Source organism: Lynx canadensis, chromosome F1 (genome assembly GCF_007474595.2).
Source record: "Lynx canadensis isolate LIC74 chromosome F1, mLynCan4.pri.v2, whole genome shotgun sequence".
In the NCBI taxonomy this organism is placed as follows: Eukaryota; Metazoa; Chordata; class Mammalia; order Carnivora; family Felidae; genus Lynx; species Lynx canadensis.
This window is the reverse complement of record NC_044319.2, coordinates 3423501-3449657: the sequence shown is the minus strand read 5'-3', so window position 1 is coordinate 3449657 and position 26157 is coordinate 3423501. Positions and strand designations below refer to the sequence as shown.

The 26157-nt window shown below is 46.6% G+C and overlaps 1 protein-coding gene and 1 non-coding gene across 3 annotated transcripts in view; both read left to right on the top strand.

Annotated features, from left to right (window-relative positions):
* SCCPDH (saccharopine dehydrogenase (putative)) overlaps positions 1 to 26157 on the top strand; it is a 55049-nt gene that overhangs the window by 5723 nt on the left and 23169 nt on the right. The window contains exons 1-4 of one of the 2 annotated variants that reach the window (XM_030302709.1): positions 11377 to 11663; positions 13503 to 13615; positions 20878 to 20958; positions 22571 to 22700. In XM_030302709.1, the coding sequence (XP_030158569.1) occupies positions 11474 to 11663; positions 13503 to 13615; positions 20878 to 20958; positions 22571 to 22700 (514 nt within the window). In that variant the 5' untranslated portion in view covers positions 11377 to 11473. Of the gene's footprint in view, positions 1 to 11376; positions 11664 to 13502; positions 13616 to 20877; positions 20959 to 22570; positions 22701 to 26157 lie in introns of those variants that run through there. The other variant, XM_030302710.1, reaches the window with a different exon arrangement.
* On the top strand, positions 23524 to 23627 carry LOC115505791. The gene has a single exon (XR_003966147.1). It is a non-coding gene; the product is annotated as a U6 spliceosomal RNA (small nuclear RNA).

Sequence of the window (26157 nt, the reverse complement as noted above, 5' to 3'; positions counted from 1 at the left end):
CAAGGAATAAGACAAAGCAAAGCCAGAAATCAGCGAACCCCACCATGTCCTGGAATATTTACAAGGGTCAGGAAGTCTAAACGGATGTCCCACGGAACAAGGCAAGCCTGGGTCTGGGAGAGAGCGAACCTGGATTCCTCATGTGTCTGTTGATATTCCTGGAAAGCAGACATGAGAAGCATCGTCTAGCAGCTGAACGCAGCCTCCCTGATGACTCTGGTCACCTCCTGCTTGGAGATGGGCGCCCCTCGGGTGCAGACAGCCCCCTCCCCAGCACCTACAAGGGCGTGCCTGACACCTGCGTGTGGGCATGCAATTAGCTGGAGTCAGCACATGGCTAAATAACCTTCCTTACTCATCTTGAGAATATTGTAATTCTCACGACACATGTATCCAGATTAGAAGAAATGACCATTACAGGTAGCGGTACAAAACTGTTTTGACTTTTTTTTTTTTTTAATTTTTTTTTTCAACGTTTATTTATTTTTGGGACAGAGAGAGACAGAGCATGAACGGGGGAGGGGCAGAGAGAGAGGGAGACACAGAATCGGAAACAGGCTCCAGGCTCTGAGCCATCAGCCCAGAGCCTGACGCGGGGCTCGAACTCACGGACCGCGAGATCGTGACCTGGCTGAAGTCGGACGCTTAACCGACTGCGCCACCCAGGCGCCCCAAAACTGTTTTGACTTTTGATGTCAGTATGCATCCTGGATTATTTTGAAACCAGCCCAGACATTATACCATTTTGTCTGTAAAAAAATCACTACATATCTCTAAAAAATGAGAATTTTAGGGGCGCCTGGGTGGCTCAGTTGGTTAAGCGTCTGACTTCGGCTCAGGTCATGGTCTCACAGTTCGTGGGCTCGAGCCCCACGTCTGGCTCTGCACTGACAGCTCGGAGCCTGGAGCCTGCTTCAGAGTCTGTGTCTCCCTCTCTCTCTGACCCTTCCCTCCTCGTGCTCTCTCTCTCTCTCTCTCTCTCTCTCTCAAAAATAAGTAAACATTAAAAAATAATAAATAAATAAATAAATAAATAAGGGTAGAAGGAATAAAGAGACTTACAAGGCTTATCAACAAATACTGTATATTGTTTGGAGGCTGATTTAAAATGTATATTGTTTGGAGGAGTATAAAAAGGCAACATGAGGGGCGCCTGGGTGGCGCAGTCGGTTAAGCGTCCGACTTCAGCCAGGTCATGATCTCGCGGTCCGTGAGTTCGAGCCCCGCGTCAGGCTCTGGGCTGATGGCTCAGAGCCTGGAGCCTGTTTCCGATTCTGTGTCTCCCTCTCTCTCTGCCCCTCCCCCGTTCATGCTCTGTCTCTCTCTGTCCCAAAAATAAAATAAACGTTGAAAAAAAAATTAAAAAAAATAAAAAAAGGCAACATGAGGCATCCATGACATTTGAACATGGGCTGGATATGACCATGGTAAGGAATTATTGGTAACATTAACCGTGGTGAGACCCTGGGGCTCGGCTTCCGACAGCACTGCAAAAAGTCAGGGAATCCAACGGGAGTTTTCATGAGCTCGTTAGACCTATCCATCAACCTGTGTTTACGCCCGAGCTGTAATTCCTTCCCTACCATCGCCTCTCGCCTAGGTCGTTGCAAAGCCTCCTGACATTTCCCAGAAAGTGCACTTGGTCTCTGTGTAGTCTGCTCCCAACAAAGAAGTCAGAACAGGTGTTCAAAAGCGGATGTTGGGAAAAAAGAGAAAGAGTGTGCCTCTTCTGCTCAAAAGTGACTCCTGTTTCACTCAGAGTGAAAGTCTGGCTCCTTACTGTGCCCTCCAAGCTCCTGCATGCTGTGCCCTCCGGTCAGCTTTCTGATGGCATATATCCTCCTGTCGGTCATCCATCTGCTCAAACTACAGTCTTCTTTTTTTTTTTAATGTTTATTTATTTTTGAGAGACAGAGTGACTAAGTTGTCACGACCGGCACGACAATCACCGAGGTCAGGGTCCTGAGGGTAGGGGAATGCAAGAAAAAAGAGGAGAGAAGAGAAAGTTTGGGAACAGGAGGGTCCCCTGGGCTGATGGCCCAAGTGACGACTTTATTGTTGCTGTACACAATCTTTTATAATATGAGACTCTTATGGATCAGGTCATTCTAAGAATAAACAGGTTTCACGTGATCACTGCCAGCCAAAACATTTAGTTCTGTGTACCTTGTGAACCTTGTGAACGGGTCACAAGACCTTGTTGATAGATTGCTAGCAAAACACAGTTCCATGTTTGTTTCTATCTGACTCGGGGTAGAAAAAGGGAGGTAGCATTACTGCCAACACCTGCAGACCACAGGCTTCAGGAATTAACTTTCTCAGCCTTGACAAGGCTTTCGTATGCCCTTGAAAGTGGGGGAATGGGAGGGGGAACCACCGGGTTGGCTTGAGTCAACGGGGAACGTTGCTCGACCCGGTCTCAGCCTGGCGCCGGGGCCCGGCCCCCCACAGTAAGTGGGGGAGGGTCAGAGAGAGAGAGGGAGACACAGAACCTGAAGGAGGCTCCAGGCTCTGGGCTGTCAGCACAAAGCCCCACACGGGGCTTGAACCCACGAACCGTGAGATCATGACCTGAGCTGACGTTGGACACTTAATGGACTGAGCCACCCAGGGGCCCCAGCAAATTGGTCTTCTTGTGGATCCTCTGATATGCCCAGTGTGCTCCCACCCTAGGCCCTTGTTGCGTTACTTGGTCTGGAATGTTCTCCCAGATGTCTTCTCTCAAAGCTGCCTTCTGAGTGATGCCTACCCTGGCCATTCCATCTAGAGGTTCACACACGACCCCACCCTGACTATTCACATCTCCTCTCCATGTTTCTTCCCTCCACAAACCACCTAGCATTCTGTATACTCCATTTAGTTGGTATGTCTTCTTTACTAGAATGTGAGCTGCATGAGGGCAGAGAATTTTCTCTTTTTTTCCCTCCTACTGCTGTATCGTGGGTGCCCAGAGCAGCGTCTGGCACAGAACAGGGTCTCCATGAGGAAGTGCTGAGAAAATGAGAGCAGGCAGACAGGCCATCTGTAGGGGGATCAAAGCCGTGACAATAGTGTCATCAGGTATGTTTTGGACTCTCACATCAGCAACAAAGCTGTGCTGAGCCAGCTGGAGTCTGAGACCAAAGTCAAAATCAGTAACGTTGGTCTTATTTTTATTTGAAAAGCTCTTGTTTTGTTCATCATGGATATCTTGCCTTGATTTTTAAAATGATTTATTTATTTATTAAAAAAATATTTGTTCATTTTTGAGAGAGAGAGAGAGAGAGAGAGAGCACAAGCTGGGGTTGGGGGAGAGAGAGAGGGAGACACAGAATCCGAAGCAGGCTCCAGGCTCTGAGCTGTCAGCACAGAGCCCGACACAGGGCTCGAACCCGTGACCCACAAGATCGTGACCTGAGCCGAAGTCAGATACTTAACTGATTGAGCCGCCTGGGTGCCCTTATTTATTTATTGAAGTGAACTCTATGCTCAACGTGGAGCTTGAACTCCCAACCTGGAGATCAAGACTCCCATGCTCTACCGACTGAGTTAGCCAGGTACCCCTGCTTTGATGTGAATATATATGTTTTTTTTTTTTAATTTATCTTGATTATTGAGTGTTTTTTTGACAGCTCCTTAAATGTTACACGTAAGGCCCAGAGAGGCCCCTAGGTCCTGGCCTTGGCACTTTGAAAAGTGCCTTTGACATGTGATTTTTAATGTTTATTTATTTTGGAGAGAGAGTGCATGTGCGAGGGGGGGTTGGGGGCAGAGAGAGGGGGGACAGAGGATCTGAAGCAGGCTCCAGGCTGTCAGTGGGCAGAGCCCAATGTGGGGCTCGAACCCATGAATCGTGATATCATGACCGGAGCCGAAATCTGACGCTTAACTGACTGACACCCAAGCACCCCTGTGATCTTTTGATACAATGAGAAATAATAATTGATCTCCATCCCTGGTCCCTGGCCCAGAGGCCCTAAAACTCTTGTAATTTCCGGAGTGAAAGAAATGAGAAGAGCGTCTTCTGTTAACCCTAATAACCTTAAATGCCTGCATTCGTGCTAGTAAGGTGACTCTCGGCAGCTGGAGAGCTGCTGGGCGGGGTCGCTTGCCAGAGACAACCACATCGCCAGAGGGTGGGAATTTTTGTCTCCCTGCCAACGGCCAGTGATGTGACCCGTCCTGCTTCCAGGCGGGTTGGTGATGGTATTTATTGAAGACAGCCCAGCTCCACAGGAATAGAAGCTCCCCACCTTGGGACCCTTCCGGCCTTCGTTCCACGTCCCTCTTTATCTGGATGTTCCTTTGTATCCTTTATAATATCCTTCATAATAAACCTGCAGTGATAAGTGAAATGTTTCCCTGAGTTCTGAGGCCTTTCCAGCAAAGCAGTGAACCGAGGGGAGGGTTTATAGCCAGTGGGTCAAAAAGTATGGATGGCCCCAGGCTTGTAGCCTGAGCCCTTAACCTGGGGGGTCTGCACCACTAAATACGCCCACGAGGGCGGATTTCAATTACCAATGTGACTTCAACAGCCTAATAAACTTCCTGGAAATTTAACAATCGGCTCTCATGAGCCAGTATGAATGGCTTCCTTGGGCCGTTGGGTACCTAGTTTATTAAAAATAAAAACATTAAAGGGGTGCCTGGGTGGCTCAGTTGGTTGAGCCTCTGACTCTTGATTTGGCCTCAGGTCATGATCCCAGAGTCGTGGGATCGAACCCCACATCAGGCTCTGCACTGGGCATGTGGCCTGCTTAAGATTCTCTCTCTCTCTCTCTCTCTCTCTCTCTCTCTCTCTCTCTCTCCTTCTCCCCCTTCCCTCCCCCTGCTCAAATGCACACACAAGTGCACACGCTCTCCTTCCCTCTCTCAAATAAAAAAATAAAATAAAAACATTAAAAAAATAAAGCATAAATTTCTAAGGATTTGAATAGAGAACTTTAACAGATTTTTAGTTAGAAAAAAGGAGAAATGATATGTAAAAGGGCAGGAAAAGGGTAGAAATAGCTACCTAATTGCCCCAAAGAAGGACTTAGTGTCTGCTGCTTTCCTAAAACATCAGCCCAGACTAATTTCTTTGCAGAGTCATTTTAGCATGATGGACAGAGGTTGGTAGAAAGAATGGGCCTGGGTTCTGAAATGTGGCAGCACACGAGGGAATTTCTGATTTATATCGGCTACCTTCCTGCCTTCTGTTTACATTTAGAGGCATGGCCTTATCCGCTAGAGATCAGCAAATAATTCTGGCAATTATTTCCTTGTGAGGTGACTTCCCATTTTCTTCTCTTCGCATTTAGCGATAGCTTCATACCAGCTCCTAACAGTGGGTCATGCCCACGTCTGCTTTCTGCCTACGGGGCCCAGATTCCTGGAGCCCAAGCACCACCTCTGTGTTCTGTTATTCTCTCTGATTTGCTATGGCAACGATACACAAACCTGGCTCGGTCAGTCGAGCATGAAACTCTTGATCTCTGGGTCTTGAGTTCAAGCCCCATGATGGGTGTAGAGGTTATTTAAAAAAAGAAAAAAAAGAAAAAAGAAAAAAAAAAAAAGAAAAACAAAGCCAGACACTAGTTAAAATGGACAGATTTTAATCATTAACACCTTATCTCACTAGGGAAAGAGTCCAGTGTGAACTGAACTCAGTGGTGTGGATATTTTAAAGAGAAAAATAAGGGAAGAGGGAGGGGGTGAGCAGGGCCCCCGTGGAGTCAGGGAAGTGAAAAATGACAAAAAGTGGGAAGAAGGGGTTGGTCTATGTGAAACTCATCTGGGTTTGCTAGTTAGAGTTTACTCCCCTCCTGCAGAGCTGGGAGGCAGGGTTGGTTGGAATGAACAGTAAATTCCTTAGTCAGCCTTGAATTTTCTCAGGCAGGCACTTTAAGGGAGTCCAGTGTTATCCTAGGAATGCGGCCTTGAGCTCTTCAAAGTTATGATGGAGTTCGTTCAAGTCTTTATAGGCCAAGACGGAGGGCCTCGTGGAGGAGAGGGCTCGCAGGAGCCTGGCCGGACTCGGCTCAAGGAGAGAAGCTGTGTCCCCTGGCGGACGTTCACAGCTGATATTCTAGGCGTTCTCCTCTTTCTTCAGGCCCCAAGTCACAGAGGGCTGGGTCTCTGACTTCATGAAGCCGGTGGCCAGCAGCCTTGCCCGCAAGCCAACCTTGTCCTCTCTTGTAGAAACAGGGGTCTTTGCTTCTCGGTGCCGCCCTTAGAGCGGAAATGAGGGCGGATCTTTCGGACAGAGGATTCCTTGAAGAGAGCCTGACCTCCTGGGACTGCTTGGTGCAAAACCAAATTCTTCCAAGGCGCCTGTCACCAAAGACCAGTGTTGCCTGTTTTTAAGTAAAGGGACTCGCCCAGATTTACTCTTTCTTGGCCCGATTTTCTTTGCTCGGATTAGCATTTGTGAGATTTATGCATATTGTTGTGTGCTAACACGGGCCAAAAAATGTGGCCCGTTGCCGGTAGGACTCAGTGGAAGGACTGCAGGTGGTGAGGGTCATTCCCACAGCTTCCCCTCTGCCCCCGGGCGCGAAACCAGCCTCTGCTCCTTCGTAAAAATTATGATGATAAAAGTAACACATGCCTGTTTTAAAAGCCCAAAAGTTTTAACGCAACAGAAAGGTAAAAAATTTAAAGTACAAGTCTCTTTCTACTTACATAATTCATACAAATCCACTTCCCAGTAACAATCACTATTATTGCTACTAATAGCTCACATTTATTGAGCAATTACTATGTGTAACATATGTTCGGAAGGGGCGCCTGGGTGGCTCAGTTGGTGAAGCATCCGACTTCAGCTCAGGTCATGATCTCATGGTTCGTGAGTTCGAGCCCCATGTCAGGCTCTGTGCTGACACCTCGGAGCCTGGAGCCTGCTTCGGCTTCTGTGTCTCCCTCTCTGCCCCTCCCCCATTCATGCTCTCTCTCTCTCTCTCTCTCTCGAAAAGAAATAAACATTAAAAAAGAAAACATATGTTCTCAAGCATCTTACAGCTATTGTTTTGCTAAGATTTGTCATGTGTTCTTCCCGATGTTTTATAAAATATACACATATCCTTTGCATCTTAAATAAAGGACTTATGCTCTCATACTGTGAGTAAACTTGTTCTTTTCACTTACAATGTATCTTGGACAATTGCCATGCCACGATACATATGCCTCCTTCATCTTAACTTGCATGGTCAATATTGAATGGATAGGATACCGTACTTTATCGAACAAGTCCTCTGATGAAAGACATTTTAGTTGTTTCTAGTCTTTTATTACAAAGAATGTTTCGATGAACATTCTTGCATAAATGTTCTTGCAAACTCGCACATATCCGTAAGGTTATTTTGTTGGTGTTGATTTTTCTACTGCATTAGAATGTAAATTTTAATGTGGGCAGTGGCTTTGGTTTATTTCAGTATCCCTGGTATTTTATTCCTAGAGCCAAGCATATAGTAAGTGCTCAATAAATACTTGACCACTTACCATTGTACACCCATCAGACGGTCAAAAATTAGGAGGCTGATAATACCAAGTGCTGGCAAGGATGTGAAGCAACTGAATCCTCATATCCTGCTGAGAGTGTAAATCAGTATTTTGCTTTGGAAAGCACACTGACAACATCTCATATGTGTCTACTCTAGGACTAACCATTTTCCTTCCTAAGTATATATTAAGCTCTACTCTTGCACGTGTGCTCAAGGAGACCTGTACAGGAATTCTAATATAGCACTCTTTGTATTGTACAAAAGCAATGCACAAAATTGTATAAAATAATGCAAAAGCATTGTAACATTGTATTACTCTCCCACCACACACGCATACCACCCGTTATTTTTTGTTCTGAACCATTTGAAAATAAGCTGAGTACATCATGATTAAGTAAGAAAGCTGCAGGGGCGCCTTGGTACCTCAGTTGGTTACGTGTCAGTCTCTTGATTTTGGCTCAGGTCATGATCTCTCGGTTCGTGAGTTCGAACCCCGCATCGGACTTGACACTGACAGTACGGAGCCTGCTTGGGATTTCTCTCTCTCCACCTCTCTCTGCCCCTCCTGCTTTCTCTCTCTCAAAATAAATGAAACTTAAAAAAAAAAAAATGAGAAAGTTGCAGAAGGATTAGCATTTATAAAAACAAAATACATAAAACAATACCATAATGTTTAGAAATGCATACATATACGACAGAAATAGAAACATACGAACTAGAATGACAAACGCCCGGTTTAAGCTAGTGGCTACATTGAGCATAGGAAAAGAAATGCGCTCAGGGATGGGTGCCCAAAGCTTCACTACCTGGAATTTTCTTACGTTGTGTGGTGAGTGCATATTTGCTATTGGCTTTACTTTTTTTTTTTATGACTGACATATTTCATAATTTTAAAAAGCATTATTCTATTCTTATTTTAATGAGCGTTAAAACAAATCAAGACCGCACGTTAAATCTAATCAAGTGACTTCTTGGTGTTTTATTAAAATACCACTTTACTGGGGCGCCTGGGTGGCGCAGTCGGTTAAGCTTCCGACTTCAGCCAGGTCACGATCTCGCGGTCCGTGAGTTCGAGCCCCGCGTCAGGCTCTGGGCTGATGGCTCAGAGCCTGGAGCCTGTTTCCGATTCTGTGTCTCCCTCTCTCTCTGCCCCTCCCCCGTTCATGCTCTGTCTCTCTCTGTCCCAAAAATAAATAAACGTTGAAAAAAAAAATTTTTTTAAATACCACTTTACTTGAAAATCTGGCCCTGGTTTCTGCACCTGGTAAATATGACACACCCAATAAATGTTTATTGGATGAACACATGAATACCCATCTCTTGATCTTTCTACATCTAAGCCCTATTAATGTGAGTCAAGGCCAAGTTCCTCTTGAAGATGCCCTCTTCAGGGTCCCTGCCATAGTGTTGGGCATCACCAACAGCTATAACCAAGGACAAGAGTCTTATTTCTTGTGCCCCAGAGAGTTTCTTTCCTCATTTACCACATGTTCTGCAATTAAACTAGTGATCTCCCTGGGCGCCTTGGTGGCTCAGTCGGTTGGGCATCAGACTGGTGTAGTCACAATCTTGTGGTTTGTGAGTTTGAGCCCCACATCTGGCTTTCTGCTGTCAGTTTGGAGTCTGCTTCGGATCCTCTGTCTCCCTCTCTCTGCCCCTCCTTCACTCTCGCTCTCTCAAAAGTAATAGACATTAAAAAAATCGTTTGAGGGGCGCCTGGGTGGCGCAGTCGGTTAAGCGTCCGACTTCAGCCAGGTCACGATCTCGCGGTCCGTGAGTTCGAGCCCCGCGTCGGGCTCTGGGCTGATGGCTCGGAGCCTGGAGCCTGTTTCCGATTCTGTGTCTCCCTTTCTCTCTGCCCCTCCCCCGTTTATGCTCTGTCTCTCTCTGTCCCAAAAATAAATAAACGTTGAAAAAAAAATTTAAAAAAAAAATCGTTTGAATGAAAATAACCTGTTTCTCTTCCAATTAGGGAGGGCCTTGTCTTATTAATCACTGTGTCTAGTTGAAGGTTCACACATAGCAGGTTCACTGGAAATGCTTAAACAGCATTAAATGAAACGATGTATTTCCATGTGTCCAATACAAAGGTATACAAATGGTTTTTAAGCTATGTTTTTATTTTTGAATAGTTTTAGATTCACAGAAAAGGTGAAAACATAGTACAGAGTATTCCCCTTTACCCTCTTTACCCTGGTTTTCCCCATTGTTAACGTCTTATACTACTTCGGTACATTTGTCACAACTGAGAAATATTGGTACATTGTTGGTACATTGTTATTGATGAAATGCCCCACTTTATTGGGATTTCACTAGCTTTCCTCTGATGTCCTTTTTCTGTCTCAGGGTCCCATCGAGGATACCACATTACATTTTGTCATATCTAGGCTCCTTTAGTCTGTGGTGTTTTCTCAGATGGTCCTTGTTTTTGATGGCCTTTGGATGCTCTTGGAGAATGTTTGTAGAATATTCATCATGCTTGGACTGAGGTTATGGGTTTGGGGGAGACAGCTCACAGAGATAAAGTATCATTCTTATCACATCATATCAAAACTCTGCCGTGAACATGACTTATCATTGATGATGGTAACCTGGATCATTTGGCTGAGGTAATGTTGACCAGGTTTTCCCATTGTAGAGCTATCCCCTCCCCCTCTTTCCATAGTCTATTCTTTGGAAGGGAGTGTGAAAATTAAGATTTATTTAGAATGGAGTGCGGAGGCCAGCAGGGGGAGCTCTCGCTTCCCTCCTCTCTTGTCCACTGCCAAGACCCAACAGGGACAGAAGGACCTTGCAGGTGGACGCCATTCTAGGAGGAGGAAGAAAAGGTTCTTCCTCCACCCCTCCCCTTGCTGCAAAGCGCAGCCGATGACAGACTGTCGCAGCTCAGCCAACGGGAAGCTACTACACTCTGAGCTCCCGCCTTATTCCAATGGACTTTTTGTTTATAAAATCCTTTCCAATCTCCCCTTCTCTTCTATAAATAGGGGTTCTCCTCCTTTGTTCTGGGGACTTGCATACGGTTTTGCCATAGCTCGTTTGTCCAGTATTGCAATTCTCTGCTATCCCTGAATAAACCCATTTTTTTGCTGGTGAAATAGCTGGCGGGATTATTTTTAAGATTAACACAAGTCACTAGGCTCCTCTACTGGAGGGGGGAGTAACTACACAGTTATTTGGAATTATGTACTGGGAGAGTTGTCTCTTCTCCCTCGTTTATTTATATTAAAACGTTTCTAGACATATACGAATAACACAGCTCAAGAACCTTCTTTTGCATCTTCAGGCTCTCCCTAACCTCCCAGCTCAAAGGCAGATTAGCGCCTGGAGTTATTTCCCCAGGGAGCCTCAGGGCAGTAACGGTGTCACGACCGTGATGGGGGGGGGGGGGGGATGGGCACCAGGGCGGTGGAGTCAGGGGCATGCGGCACAGGGCACTGCGAACGGGGGCCCCGGAGAGCTTGGGGCCTCCCTGGGGGCCCAGAACCCGTTCACTCTCCACCCGCCCTGGCTTCGCGAACATCCCTTGGCCAGCGTGCTTGGAAAATAGTTCTTGGAGCGAGCAGTCTGTCCAGTCATCGGAAATTTCTTCCGTCTCTTCCCTTGCGCAACGCCCTGGTGCAACAAGAATAATGGAGGTCGCAGCCGCCCTCAGCCCCCAGGAGGGGAGACGACGCCTTGGGTGATCAGAGCTACTTGGGACCCGCGGCAGCGCGGAGGCGGCGCGGCTGCAGGGCGTTGGGATCCGCCGCGAAGTGGAAGGGGCGTGGTCATGACCGTGGGCGCGGCGGCTGCGCAATGGGCCCGAGAGGGGGTGGCGGGGGCGTGGCTGTGGGCGTGACTGTGGGCGTGGCTCTGAGCGCGGCGCAGCGCTCCGGGCACCGGGTGGCTGCGGCGGCGGCGGCGTCCACCCCAGAGGCGGTTGTTGCTGCGCCCGGTACTGGGACCGCTGCCCGAGGCGCAGACGCGGTGGACTTCGCCCGCCCCGGCCCCCGGCTCGCTGTGGGCTCGTCATGGAGATCAATCAGAGGCCGTATCACCTGGTGGTGTTTGGCGCCTCAGGCTTCACCGGCCAGTTCGTGGCCGAGGAGGTGGCCCGGGAGCAGGTGGCCTCGGGGCAGAGCTCCAGCCTGCCCTGGGCCGTGGCGGGCCGCTCCCGGGAGAAGCTGCAGCGAGTGCTGGAGAGGGCTGCCCTGAAGCTGGGTAAAGGGGCGCGGGGGGGGGCGGCTTCCGGGGCCGCAGGGTTGGGGTCGTCCGCCGCGAGCGTTTGTCCTGCAGGGGGGCGCCCCTGGGGCTCCCCGGGCCCGGCCGCACGGCCGGAGGAGGAGGAGAGGCTGGAGGATGATAGCACGGCTTTGTACCACTCCCTGAACGAAATACAGAAATAAATACGTTTCTCCTCCGTGGAATTCCTCCTCTTCCAGTTTGGCGAGTCCCACTGGCCGCGTAGACGGGGACGCCAGCTCCTCCTGTCTGCGCCCCGCTGAGCAGGGGCACCCGGTGGGGCTGAAGGTCTCCTCGGATTTGGTCGGATGGCAAAGTAGGGCTTTGCTTCCTTCGGGTGTTCTGCCCTCCCCCCTCGCCCTGCCTTTCTGGAAGTGTGCGGGGAAAGCCTAACCGTTTTTTTGATAACGATGTTGTGGCTTTCGTTTCTTAATTTATTTTTTGCCTGTTAAGAATCCTCTTTCTTACGCTCACTCCACCCTCCCGCGTTCGTATTTCTGGTTTGGGCGTTTACTTATTCTTTTAGCATTCATTCAACATATTTTTACTGCGTGGTCTTTTCTGTGCCAGATCCTGTTCCGAGGGCTGGGGGTACAGATGTGACAACACACACAGGGACCCTGCCCTCAGGATCAGGGGACGCATCTAACTGAGGATTCTTGCCGCCTGGTGTCCCCTCATACAGACCCACAGCGCCTGTTAGAGTTCTGGGTGTGCTGTGTTCTTGTGTTTAACCTTCATCCCACGCTTCCTTCTAATTCCACCCTGAGCCTGCGTGTGGTGGGAGGTGTAGACTCTGTTTTGTTTGTGATTAAGTGCAGAAGATCTCACGTAGGCTCAGTTCTCCTACAACTCTTTCTCCCGCCAGTCACTGCCAATCTACAGTCTTGACCAAAGAGCTTGTTGGTGTTGTCTGTTTTAGTTTTCCAAAAGAAATAATTTCACTATTAAAATATATTCTTCCATTTCTTTTTCCTGCTCAACAAGACTGTGCAGGCACAGCCTGATTATCGTTTGTAATGCCTAGATTGAATTATTGTGAGGGATGCACCTTGCACCACCAGAACCTGCATTACTTCATTTTGTTAATTCCAGTTATTTACTTATAAGCCCATCATGAGTGTCCTTTTTTTTTTTAATTTTTAAATATTTATTTATTTTTGGGAGAGAGAGTGCAGGTGCGTGCGTGGGGGAGGGTCAGACAGGGAGACACAGAATCCGAAACAGACTCCAGGCTCTGAGCTGTCAGCACAGAGCCCGGTGCGGGGCTCGAACCCACAAACCACAGGATCATGACCTGAGTCCAACGAATTTGGACTCTTAACCGACTGAGCGGCCCAGGTGCCCCCTATCATGAGCGTTCTTACCTAGACTGTGCCTTCTACCCCAGAGTCCTTTTTTTGTTCTCATGATGATGATCTTAACAACCCCTTTTTACCCCCATATTTTGTCATATGTAATTGGTTAGTAGTTGATGAGAAACTTCATCATGGAATTCCTGGCAGAGAGGAAATCAGGACAGCGATCTACTCAGTACCTAAACAATCGTAAAATTGTCATCTTACACAGGGTTATCATTTACACAGTGCTTAAGTTAGTTTTCTTTTTTTAAGGTTAGTATTGTATTTTTGTAGCAGTTCTTAGTATTAACTCCATTTTCCTCATAGCTTTTTCTTTTTTATATCGCCTGGTTTAAAAAGTTCTTATCTTTCTTCTGTGCTTTTCCTGAAATTACCATCACTGATTAGTATAAAGAGAAGATCTGGAAGATCTAACACTGTATCAGATTTGTTGAAAACGATTTATGTCTTACTTTAGGAAGACCGACACTGTCCTCCAAAGTTGGAATAATAATTTGTGATGTCACTAATCCCGCCTCACTTGATGAAATGGCTAAGCAGGCGGCAATTGTCCTCAACTGTGTAGGACCCGTAAGTAATCAGCCCTTGTTTGTATCAGAACAAACAGTCTATTCATTTCTAACAGAATCTGGTATTTTATATTCTAGAGGAACATAAGGACAGGGTGCAGAAGAATTGGTTCAGGGCCTTAACCCCATCTGGGGGAGTTTTCACTTCCAGTGAGAGCAAATGGGTGTGACCAAAGTGTCCTAAGAGAGAGACCAGGCCCTCTGGGACACCATACTCCAGGAATGTGTGCTAGTTTGGTTACTGGTTACGGCTATAATTGCCATTTTTTTTTTCTTACCGTATGCTTTTTTTTTAAAGTGTATTTATTTATTTTGAGAGAGAGTGCCGCACTCAGGTGGGAGAGGGGCAGGGAGAGAGAGAATCCCAAGCAGGCTGTGCACTGTCAGTGCAGACCCTGACTCCAGGCTTGATCCTGTGAACTGTGAGATCATGCCCTGAACTGAAATCAGTCTTAACCAACTGAGCCACCCAGGTGCTCTCCTTACTGTGCGCTTCGTAAGTGAAAAAAAATGTTTGAGCGTGTACCCCCGATACATGTTTTTACTTTACTTGTAAATGATACATACCAATATGTATGTTAAAAACATGTACAAAAATAGACTAAAAGAGGATTCGTTCATTTACTCAATAAATATTTATTGAATGTTTATTACATGTAAACTGCACTAGTGAAGGTACCTGGGACAGAATGGTGAACAAAACTGAAAATCCCTCATGGAGCTTATGGCCTGGCGGGGGTGACAGAAAAGGAGGGTTCTAATAGTAGGTAATGATAAGTCCTTTGAAGAAAAATAAGGCAGGGTAAGGAGTTAAACTGCTAGTTAGAAGGGTGGTCAGGGAAGGTCTCTGTGAGGACCTGACATTTGTGTAGAGACCTGAATGAAGTGAAGGGGGTAAGCTATGGGAGCGTTTGAGAAAGGTGTTCCGGGAAAAGCACATACAAAGGTCCTGAGGCGAGCGTGTGTTTGGCAAGACTGAGGCATGTGAGAGAGGGCAGTGCGGCGGGGCCCCGGGCAGAACCGAGGTGGAAGTTAGGTTGGAGAGGAGCCCATGAATTAGGTCAGAGGGTGACGGGCAAGGTCGGGGTTTGAATGGTTGAAAGCAATAGCACTATCTGCTTTCCAGTTTTGAACTTCTTTGGCTTCTGAGAGGAAGAAGAGGTGATGGGGACCGACAGGGGGATGATCGCGGCAAGCCGAGCACAGGATATGGTGGGAAGTGGGTAGGGTCAGAGTGTACTTCGAGAGATCCACAGCTTTTTGGTATTGTTCTGCATGTGAAGGAGGCACCCTTGGCCTGTGCAGCAGGCAAAAGTTGGTGACGTTTACTGATCTGAAGAAGCCATCCCAGGTGGCAAAACATTTGAAAACTAAGCATCTCGAAGGTTGATGATCCTGTTTTCAGTGAAAGCAGGAAGGTGTTTTTGATTATCAGGTAAAACTGTAGGTGAGTTGTTTATTTAGATTAATCTCACTTCTGAGTGGCTTGGATTCTGTGCTCTGCTGCTCCCATCACTCTCTCAGACACGCCCTTAGCCAGCTTCCTTGCCCTTCCCTCCCCAGAATTCTGGAAAAATCCAAACCTGGTAATTCCAGCCCCGCTTGCTCAACCCGTGAGCCCACGAACCCGTGTTATCCAGTAATCCAGTAACCCCGAATGTCTGGAGACACCCTTGCTGACGGTCCTACTTTAAATTCGTGGTTACACACCTCATGTGGGGGCCTCAGCGCCTTAGAAATCCTGCCCCCTTTCCCCGGACTGTCCTCTCTCCTGTTCTCCGAAGCAGCAGTTTTACGGGTTCTTTCCTCACTCTGATCTGATGATTTAATTTCCTTTTCTTTTTTTCACTATGACAGTAGAACTGTCCAAAGTGAATTTCTTCCTCTGCCTACTGTGTTTCCCTGACTCTGCCTTACCTGCTGTCACGAGGAAGACCCCCCTGGCTCCTCACAGGTGCAGGATTTGAGGACCTTATGTTTACCGTCCCACATGTTTCTGTGTGGTTTTTTTTTTTTAAGTTTATTTATTTATTTTGAGAGAGAGACAGCATGAGCAGGGGAGGGGCAGAGAGAGAGGGAGAGAGAATCCCAAGCAGGCTCCGCACTGTCAGTGCAGAGCCCGGTGTGGGGCTCAAACCCACGACTGCAAGATCGTGACCGGAGCCGAACCCGAGAGTCGGACGCTTAACCGACTGAGCCACCCAGGTGCCCCTCTCCGTGTTCTTATTGTCACATTTTCCCTCTTGACTGCACTCTGTCAACACATAAATATGTGACGATATCTCTGATCTTAAAAAGAACCACCCTTAATTCACATATGCGTCCGACTACTCCATTTTTCTGGGTCCCCTTGTTAGCAAAACTCCTTCAAAGAGTTCTCTCTCCGTGCTCCATCCACTTCCTCAGCTCCTCCTCCCTTCTGAACCACCCTCGCCAGGCTTCTCTGTAGGCCTCATGCTTCAGTGAGGCCTCTCTGCCTCGCCCCTCACCGCCCCTCCGCTCGCGTCTTGATCCGGGTATTTGTCCCCATCTGTCACGTCCTCCATGCTCTCTGGGTTTGGCTTCTGGGGTCTGGCCCTTTCCTCATTTTCCACCTGCCGACCAGCTTTGTCCCCTTCCCCTCTGTGGGATCTTTTCCTTTTCCTCTAAGTACCTGAGGCCTCACAGCTCGAGCCTTACAAACTCTTCTCTGTTTACACTCTCTGAGCCAGCTTTGAAAAAAATTATTATTGTAATAAAATATACATAACAAAAAATAACCATTTTTTAATGTTGATTTTTGAGAGGCAGAAACAGACAGATTGTGAGTGGGGGAGGGGCAGAGAGAGAGGGAGACACAGAATCCCAAGCAGGCTCCAGGCTCCGAGCTGTCAGCACAGAGCCCGACGTGGGGCTCAAACCCACAAACTGGGAGATCATGACCTGAGCCGAAGTTGCACGCTTAACTGACTGAGCCACTCAGGCGCCCCCCCAAAAAAATTGTTTTTTAATGTTTATTTATTTTTAAGAGAGAGACAGAGCGTGAGCAGGGGAGGGGCAGAAAAGGAGGGAGACCAGGATCTGAAGCAGCCTCCAGGAGCTGTCAGAGCCTGACACTGGGCTCGAACCCAGGAACCTCGAGATCGTGACCTGAGCCAAAGTCGGACACTTAACTGGCTGAGCCACCCAGGCGCCTCTAGCCATTTTTAAGTTTGCAATTCGATGGCACGAAGTGCATTGGCAGTGCTGCGTGATCATCACCACCTTATCTCCAAAACTCGTCATCGTCCCAACAGAAACTCTAACTGGGTCAGTTTTTGTTTTTTTTTGTTTTTTTAAGTTTATTTGTTTTGAGAGAGCAAGAGAGAGCTCGCCTGGGCAAGGGCCGGGGAGGGGTGGCGGGGAGAGAGAGAGAGAATCACAAACAGGCTCCACCGACATCGAGGTCTATCCCATGACCCTGGGATTATGACCTGAGCCGAAATCAAGAGCCACATGCTCGACTGAGCCACCGGGTGCCCCCAGGTTTTGTTTTTGTTTTTTTTTTAAAGAGAGATCTTTGGTGTTTCCTACTTTCCTAATTGGGCCCGTGTTTTATAACCGTGTAGTGCTAATCAGGTGAGTGAGTTGAGGCTCAGCAGTAAGAAGAGAAAAATCAGGTAGCCTGGAATAGAACACAGGGTGAATGACACATGATGTGGATAAGTAAGGGTTCATGAAACTTTTGTTTCAGTTAGATACATTGTGTGGGGGCTGCTATGTGAAGTGAATTTCTTAGCGTGGGTCGTGGCCAAAAAATTTTGAACGCCAGGGCTTTTAGGGGTGCCTGGGTGGCTCAGTCGGTTAGGGGTCACAGTTGGGCTCAGGTCATGATCTCACGGTTCGTGGTTTCGAGCCCCGCACCGGGCTCTGTGCTGACAGCTCGGAGCCTGGAGCCTGCTTCCGATTCTGTGTCTCCCCCTTTCTCTGCCCCTCTCCTTGCATTCTGTCTCTCTCCTTCTCTCTCTCTCTCTCTCTCTCAAAGATAAATAAACATTAAAAAAAAAAAAAAAAAAAAGGAAAGCCGTGGCTTTAAATGCCACGCGTATGCTGATGATGCTTACGTTCTTTCCAGTGAGGCCTGCCCCCTTAAGCTCCAGACTGGTAGATCCCGCTACCTTCTTGAGGTTTCCATTTCCACTTGGATGGTTCGTGGGCTTGTCCGTCTCTAGGTTTTTGCCCCCCAAACACCTGCTCTCCCTCCTAGGCTCTGCTTGTTTGTTATTTTCACTTTGCCCGTTTCTTTCAAATTTTATCACTTCAGTTTCAACAAGTTTCACGACTTGTTTCTTTGCAGATGTTATTTAACCGTTTTGTCCACTTCGTGAAGGTTTATTTAGTTAAAAACCAAGCGATACCTGTAAAACTACTTAGGCATGTGTAAACGGGCGTGGGGCCGAAATACAGTGAAAAGGGACGAAGGAGGGTGTCACCATGGCCCCCTTTGCTGGTGGAGCTCTTCCTCCACAAGCTACCCTCAGGATACCTTTGTGTCTTGTGTTCGACGTGTGACCACTGCGTGGGACCCGGGAAGCAGGCCGAAGTCAGTTCATGTATTAACCACTAATAAGACCTCATTCTTTTCTCTGTGCTTCCCATAAACGTTAGCATAAATACACAGATTGCTCTCTCCACAGCTGAGGGATCGTTCTGTGGGCGCCTTGAGGTCAGCATGACTACTTGGGGACCACTGGGTCGGAAGGTGGGGCGCTCAGGGCGGGATTGTGGTTTCGATCCGGAAGCGCGCTGGCTTCTCTGGGGAGAAATGCCTCCTCTGAGATCAAGGATCCTTACCGTTTGTCCGTTACCTCCTACAAGCCCAAGGGTAGACGGTAGAGAACACCCCCAGAACACACGAATCCAGGGATGTCAGTGCAGAGGCCTTCACATCACTTGTGCCAGAGTGCAGTGTGAGGCCGGGGGCGCTGCGCTGAAGGGGGGTGGGCGTGCTGTTTCTGGAAGGAGCTGCCGTTACCTAACCCGGAAGGCTGGGGCTGGAGCCGCGAGCAGGGGAGGGTGAAGCAATGGCGGGTTTAGGAAACTACGAGGTGTTTCGAACTTCTGCGACCTGGGGACTACGGGCTGGTGGTGTGACCTGAGGCTTGAGCACTTTTTGTGACATGCTAAGAAGTCTGGAGATAACAGGCACTGCAGAGCTAGTGACGCGTGTGCGTGTGTGTGCGCGCGCGCGCGTGTGTGTGTGTGTGTGTGTGTGTGTGAGAAGGAGCACACGTGACCTCAGTTTTTTCTAGAATAACGATTTGGTGTTTCTTTGGCGATGGGGTGGGTTTGGCTGCAGTGAAACCAGTCACTGTAGTAAACTGCATGAGAGGGGGCAGAGGCGTGACCTCACATTCGGAGGCGTGGAGGGGAGGGGACTGATTTGATGAAACGTGGTACCTTCCAGGGTTGATGGAGTCAGAGACAGCTTCTGGGTTTCTCACTTGAGGATGCGGTTAATCATGACACCCAAGGGTGGGTTTTACTGCGTGCTCTGTGCTAAGCTACTTGTGTCGTCCTATTTCGTCCTGACTATAGCCCTGAGACATAGGTGCTGTGATTATTCATCTTTTTTGATGAAGAAATTGAAACTTAGAAGGTGAAGTACCCGCCCAAGTTCGCACAGCTGGTGGGTGCACAGCCTGGACTCAGTCAGGCCCGACCTTAAAGCCTGTGCCCTAGACGGGCTGCTGGTCAGCCATTTGCACGGTTCTGTCTCCTCAAGGTCCCTACCTGCAACAGGTCAGGACAGGAATGGCGAGTGGGGCCCAGGCGGTCTGAGCCACCACCTACGCTTCTAATCAATACGCCCTAGTCACCTCTGTTACGAAGTAGAGGAGGGAAACAGGTTTGTAAGAAAGATCATGGATTTGAATTTGGGTTGTCTGCTCAGTATTCTTTTTTTTTTTTTTAAATGTTTTATTTATTTATTTTGAGAGAGACACAGCATGAGCAGGGGAGGGGCAGAGAGAGAGGGAGAGAGAATTCCAGGCAGGCTCCATGCTGCCAGTGCAGAGCCTAATGCGGGGCTTGAACCCACGATCCATGAGATCAAGATATGAGCCAAGAATAAGAGTCCGATGCTCAACTGACTAAGCCACCCTGGCAACCCCCCCCCATACCCCTGAGCATTCTGGAATTAAGACAGGAAATACATAAAATATAGTAGAATTATTATTTTTTTAATAAGTGAGGAAATCAGGGTGAAGAGAAAATAGGGGAGGGGCAACGAAGCCAAAGTAAAATCAGTTTTATGCACGAATCATGCCCTGTGTCCTGTGCTCTTGCTGGTCCTGAACTTTCTAACAGAAACCAAAGATACGGAAGCGTCTGTTAGTTCTGGAGATAGACGTTGAATGTCATCAGGATACCTGTTGTAGGTGACATCAGGAGAGTAGAAATTTTCCGGGGAGATTTGGCAGCCCTGGCGTGCATAAGAATCACCCACGAGGAATGTCACTGGAGTCTACCCTGCCTGTTGACATGCGTGTTACTGGGCTCCATCCCCAGAAACTCTGATTTAGGGGGCCTCTGGGGTGGGATGGAGTCACCATCCATACTTAACATACTTAACGAGTCACCTAGGTGACTTTAACACAGGTGGACGCCTGGCCAACTTGAGAAACTTTGGGAGAAGATAACCAAGAGAAAGGCCAAAAGAGGCTCCAAATGAGTTTCAAAGTGGATGTGTGTAAATCTTAAGGATTGCCCAAGATGAAAAAAGAGCTTTGGGGCACCTGGGGGCTCAGTCAGTTAAGCCCCTGACTCTTGATCTCAGCTCATGTCACAATCTCAGGGTTGTGAGTTTAAGCCCCAACTTGGGCTTGACCTCTTTCATTTTAATCTCTATTTCTATTTTATGTATATTTAAATTAAAAAAAATTTTTTTTAAATATTTTATTTATTTTTGAAGGAGAGAGAGAGAGAGAGAGAGAGAGAGAGAGACAGAGAGGAGGGGCAGAGAGAGAGAGAGAGAGAGAGGGAGACACAGAATCCGAAGCAGGCTCTAGGCTCTGAGCTGTCGGCACAGAGCCCAAGGCAGGGCTTGAATTCACAAACTGTGAGATCATGACCTGAGCTGAAATCAAGGGTTGGACACTTAACCGACTGAGCCACCCAGGCGCCCCTCAATATTTCAGTCATGGTAACCAAGACTGTACTTATAAAACTCAGTGGCATTTCATTCATTTAAGCTTGCTGAGTACGAGTTAACTGCTGGCTCTCTTTATCCTTCCCCCCCCGCAGTATCGATTTTACGGAGAACCTGTAGTAAAAGCGTGTGTTGAAAATGGAACGAGCTGTATTGACATCTGTGGAGAACCTCAGGTACGTAAAATGCAAAGGAAAGAATGGAATTAGCAACACAACTTTCTGTTAGCGTGGACAATACTTAGTGCAGTTTCGCAGACCTATTTTAGAATTCGATGTCCCCCTCCCTCGTGGTGACAGATGGTGTTCTGTGGATGGCTCACAGGAGAGCCCGATGGGAAGGTCTCTTCTTCCGCTTTCTCGAATTTTTTTCTTCCTTACCACCTCATTGATTTCAGGTCTCTTGTAGGTAGGCTGTGCTGATTTTTATAGCTCCGACATGCCGTGAATGGCATGAACTGAAGCGGTGGGGTGCGCACAGAGTTTTGGAATCGCTCTTTTTCGTAATGAACTCCCTTTTTGTCAGCAGACACCTTTGAAACATTGAAGGAGAGTACGTGCGAAGTCCTCTCCACCTAAAGATGTTAGATACTGCCGCTTGTTGAGCGCTTACCACGCTGGCACTATGCTAATTAAGCATTTTACACCATCTGAATTTTCAACCTTCCTGCGCGGTAGGTATCATCTTTCCTCTTTTGTGGATGAGGAAATCGAAGCTTAGGAAGGTTAAGTCACGCCGCTCAAAGTCATGCAACTAGTAAGTAGAAGGACGAGGACTCAAACTGAGGTTTGCCCGATTGCGGGAAGTGGAGTGTTAGTGAGCACCGAGCTCGGCTGCCTCCCTTTAAACTGTACCTCATGTCCCTGTAGTCTCTGCTGATCACCATCACCAATGTCCCCTTGATAGAATGTCGTGAGGTGACACTTTACCCCTGTGGGCTTCCACCCCAAACCCGTCACCCCAGTCTAGTCTTGAGAAGAATTCCAGTAGAGGGGCAGTCTACAAAATACCTCATCAGAAGCCCTCAAAACTGTCAAGGTCCTCGGAAACGAGACTCTGAGAGACCGTCATAGCCAGGAGGGGCCTAAGGAGACGTGACCGCTAAATGTCATGTGGGATCCTGGCAGAGAAAAAGGCTGGATAAGGATGGACTGTAGCTAATGATAATGTTACCACCATTGGTTCCTTAATTGGAACAAATGTTCGCGTCCAAGCTGTCACGACGGGAGAAACTGGGTCGGGGTGCGTGGGAACTCTCCGCTACTCAAATTTTCTGTAAATCCGACACTGTTCTGGAAGTAATTGTTAAACCCAGGCAGAGGATTCGAGCAGACGTTATTCTCCTCTTCCATCCCTCCTTCCCTCCACTTGATTTACTCTAACTGTATATATGCACAGATACATGTCCGTGATCGTGTCCGTCTGAGTAATAGGTTTGGGTTAGGCTTTCTTGCTTTTTTTTTTTTTTTTTGTATTTTTTTTGTATATTAATTTAATTTTTCATAATAGATGTTACTCTGACACTTAAAAGGCATTTTGAAAAAATTAATAGTGTCGTTAAGTCAGACCAGCTTATCTCCTGCACTAGTTGGCATCTGGTAGATATCCAGTCAATACTTGCTGAATAAATGGAAAACATTTCGACACTTAATATTTCACTACAAAGCCATACCGGTTAGCATTTTCAAAATGCAATTGCTTCGTCTTTTAAGGTCTCTCATCGAATACTGATGTAAATGTTTCTGATTTAAGTAGCTCTGATTCACATTTTTGTCCTGGATTTTTTAGTTTCTGGAACTAATGTATTGGAAGTATCACGAGAAAGCTGCAGAAAAGGGAGCTTATATCATTGGAAGCAGTGGCTTTGATTCCATTCCAGCAGACCTGGGAGTGATATATACCAAAAACAAGATGAATGGTAATTGTCCATCAAGAAGCAATAAGTGGATTTACAATAGAAAGGCTTCATGTTTGTAGTGTCGAAGAGAAGCAGAACTATTAGTGGGTAATGTGAACACAGATGCTTTGTTTCTAATATAGCGGTAATTGTTATAAAACGTGACAGGGCGCCTGGGTGGCTCAGTCGGTTAAGCGTCTGACTCTTGATCTCAGCTCAGGTCTTGATCCCAGGGTCGTGGGTTCAGGCCTCATGTTGGGCTTTGTACTAGGCATGAAGCCTACTTAAAAAAAAAAAAAAAATACTACTGACGCTATTTTTTGAGATGCATGTTCTAAAGTGAGGAATTATCCATTGTCTCAATTTAGTTACGGTTAGAGCTGTAACATTTCTGGAAATAGAATTTCTGACAGTCATTGTAAATTCAAACTTGCTTGGTTTTGGAATTAATACATTTAAGAATATGATTTATATAGCTATTATAATTGAAGTTTTAAAATTTTTAATCAACAAAGCTGAAAAGTATTGAACAAATTTTTTGGCTTCTATTTCACCCCATTTGTAAAAGGAACCAATAATTTAAGAGTGGAAAAAATCATGTTGACTTGGGCAGCACATAATACTAAAATTGGGGGCGCCTGGGTGGCTCAGTTGGTTGAGCGACCGACTTCGGCGCAGGTCATGATCTCACAGTTTGTGAGTTCGAGCCCCGCGTCGGGCTCTGTGCCGACAGCTCGGAGCCTGGAGCCTGCTTCGGATTCTGTGTCTCCCCCTCTCTCTCTGCCCCTCCCCTGCTCATGCTCTGTCTCTCTCGCTCTCTCTCTCAATAATAAATAAATGTTAAAAAAAAATTTTTTTTAAATACTAAAATTGGAATAATACGGAGAAGATGAGCACGTCCCTGCGGAAAGATGACACACGCAGATATGTGAAGCATTCCATATTTTTAAGACGAGAGGTGTTGACGAGGATGTGGAGAAAAAGGAACCCTGTGCACTGTTGGTAGGAATGCAAACTGGTGCAGCCACCGTGGGAAACAGTAGGGAGCTTCCTCAAAAAGTTAAAAATAGAGCTACCCTGCAATCCAGCAATTACACCACCAGGAATTTACCCAAATAGTGTGAAAACACCAACCAATTCCAAGGGATACGTGCACCCCTCTGTTTATTACAGCACTAGTTACAGCAGCCAAGATGTGGAAGCAGCCCGCGTGTCCACTGATTGATGGGTAAAGAAGATGTGGTGTATACACACATATATCCATATCTGTGTGTGTGCATACACATGCACACACACTGGAATATTATTCAGCCATAAAAAAAGAATGAAATCTTGCCATTTGCAACAACATGGATGGAGCTAGAGAGTATAATGCTAAGAGATGTAAGTCAGAGAAAGACAAATACTATGTGATTTCACTCGTATGTGGAATTTATGAAACAAAGGTAAAAAAAAGAGACAAATTAAGAATTGAACTCTTTTTTTTTTTTTTTTTTTAGCGTTTATTTATTTTTGAGAGAAACAGAGAGAGACAGAATGAGAGCAGGGGAGGGACAGAGAAAGAGGGAGACACGGAAGCCGAAGCAGGCTCCAGGCTCCGAGCTGTTGGCACAGAGCTTGACGTGGGGCTTGAACCCATGAACCGGGAGATCATGACCTGAGCCGAAGTCGGACGCTTAACCGACTGAGCCCCCGGGCGCCCCAGCAGACTCTTAACTGTAGAGAATACACTGATGGTCAGGGAGGTGGATGGGGAATGGGTTAAATAGGTGATGGGGATTCAGGGGTGCACTTGTGATGAGCGCTGGGTGATTAACATAAAAACCTGAAAAAAAAAAATGGATGACAGCAATAGATACACAAGTAAAAAATGCAGGTTACTGACCTTCCAAAGTCGACTAGAAATGCCAGCTCTACTTTCCACTGAGAAATGAACAAAGTTCTACGCCTTAACAGTTATGCTCTTGAAAGCTCTTTGATGTAAATAATAACAGCTTAGAATTAAAAACCCTTTATTTAAAAAAATGAGAAAAGATAAATATTATGGTAAACAGGAAGTTACTAATGCCACGCTTATTTTAAAAGGGTCCATTTAGAAAATGACATGAAATAGGTAACTCCAATGTCCTATAAACTGTTCTAGAGCTTAACCAGGTGGAAAGTGTTTCAGTTTATATTAAATAGTTAACGTAACTCTGGGTGCCTGGGTGGCTCAGTCGGTTAAGCATCTGACTTCAGTTCAGGTCATGATCTCACAGCTCATGAGTTCGAGCCCCGCGTCGGGCTCTGTGCTGATAGCTCAGAGCCTGGAGCCTGCTTCGGATTCTGTGTCCCTCTCTCGCTCTGCCCGCCCCCCCCCCCCCACTCATCCTCTGTCTCTCTCTCTCTCTTTCAAGAATAAATAAACATTAAAAAAAAAAAGTTAACGTAACTCTGAAACCAAAGCCCCAGACAGATAGCACTTAAAAAGCACCAAAAAAAAAAGGCTCCAAAGCAGTCTTGCTTAGTGAAATTAGTAGTAAAAAAATGCTAAATAAAATTTTAGTAAATATTCAATGGCATTTTAAGAGAATAATATATCAAGACCAAGATTTGTTAGGAAGTTATGTAATCATTACATCAGAATATCGAAGATGAAAAGCTGTATGACCGTCTCAATAAATCATCTGAAAATTCTTGCCATGTGCTGATTCCGATTTTTAGGAATTTAGGAATAGAATATTTTATTAACATAAAAATGTCGGAAGGCAATAGCCAGTATCATACTCGGTGATGAAACACTAGAACTGTTCCTGATAAAAAGAAGAACACAAATTGAACATCTTTAAAGCATTCAGTCTTGCAATCATGAACCTGGTCTCCATTTCTCAAAAATACTCTTTTAAATCTATACAGTTTAGATATTTTCATGATAGTTTTGCATATTTCTTACTAAACTTGCTTTTAAATATTTAATAGTTTCTGTTATTTTGAACAGGTCTTTTTTCCTTTTAAGGGAAAACATTACACCTTGTTTAAAAGCTTTGTTTTCATGATCTCAGGGTTTGTGGGTTTGAGCCCCTTGTCAGACTCTGTGCTGACAGCTCAGAGCCTGGAGCCTGTTTCAGATTCTGTGTCTCCCTCTCTCTCTGCTCCTCCCCCACTCCTGCTCTGTCTCTCTCTGTCTCTCAAAAATAAACGTTAAAAAAAAAACAAAAACACTTTGTTCTCAGATACTGAAACCTGAGTCAGTGTTTTAACAAGTGTCCCAGCTGATTGTTTGATACAGTGGGCCGCATTTTGTTGCATATTGCCTTCGGTGGTCCGTGTTCTTTCTGTGGATAGGTTAGATCACAGAGCCATAAATCCCGACTGCGTTCTCTTAGCAACCCGCAGAATCCGCTCAGTGACTTGCACTGTAATGATCTGTTTTGGGCTTTGTCAGTGGTCCCCTAGCGATATTTATATGGCTGTAGTTCTCATCACTCTGGGTGACGTG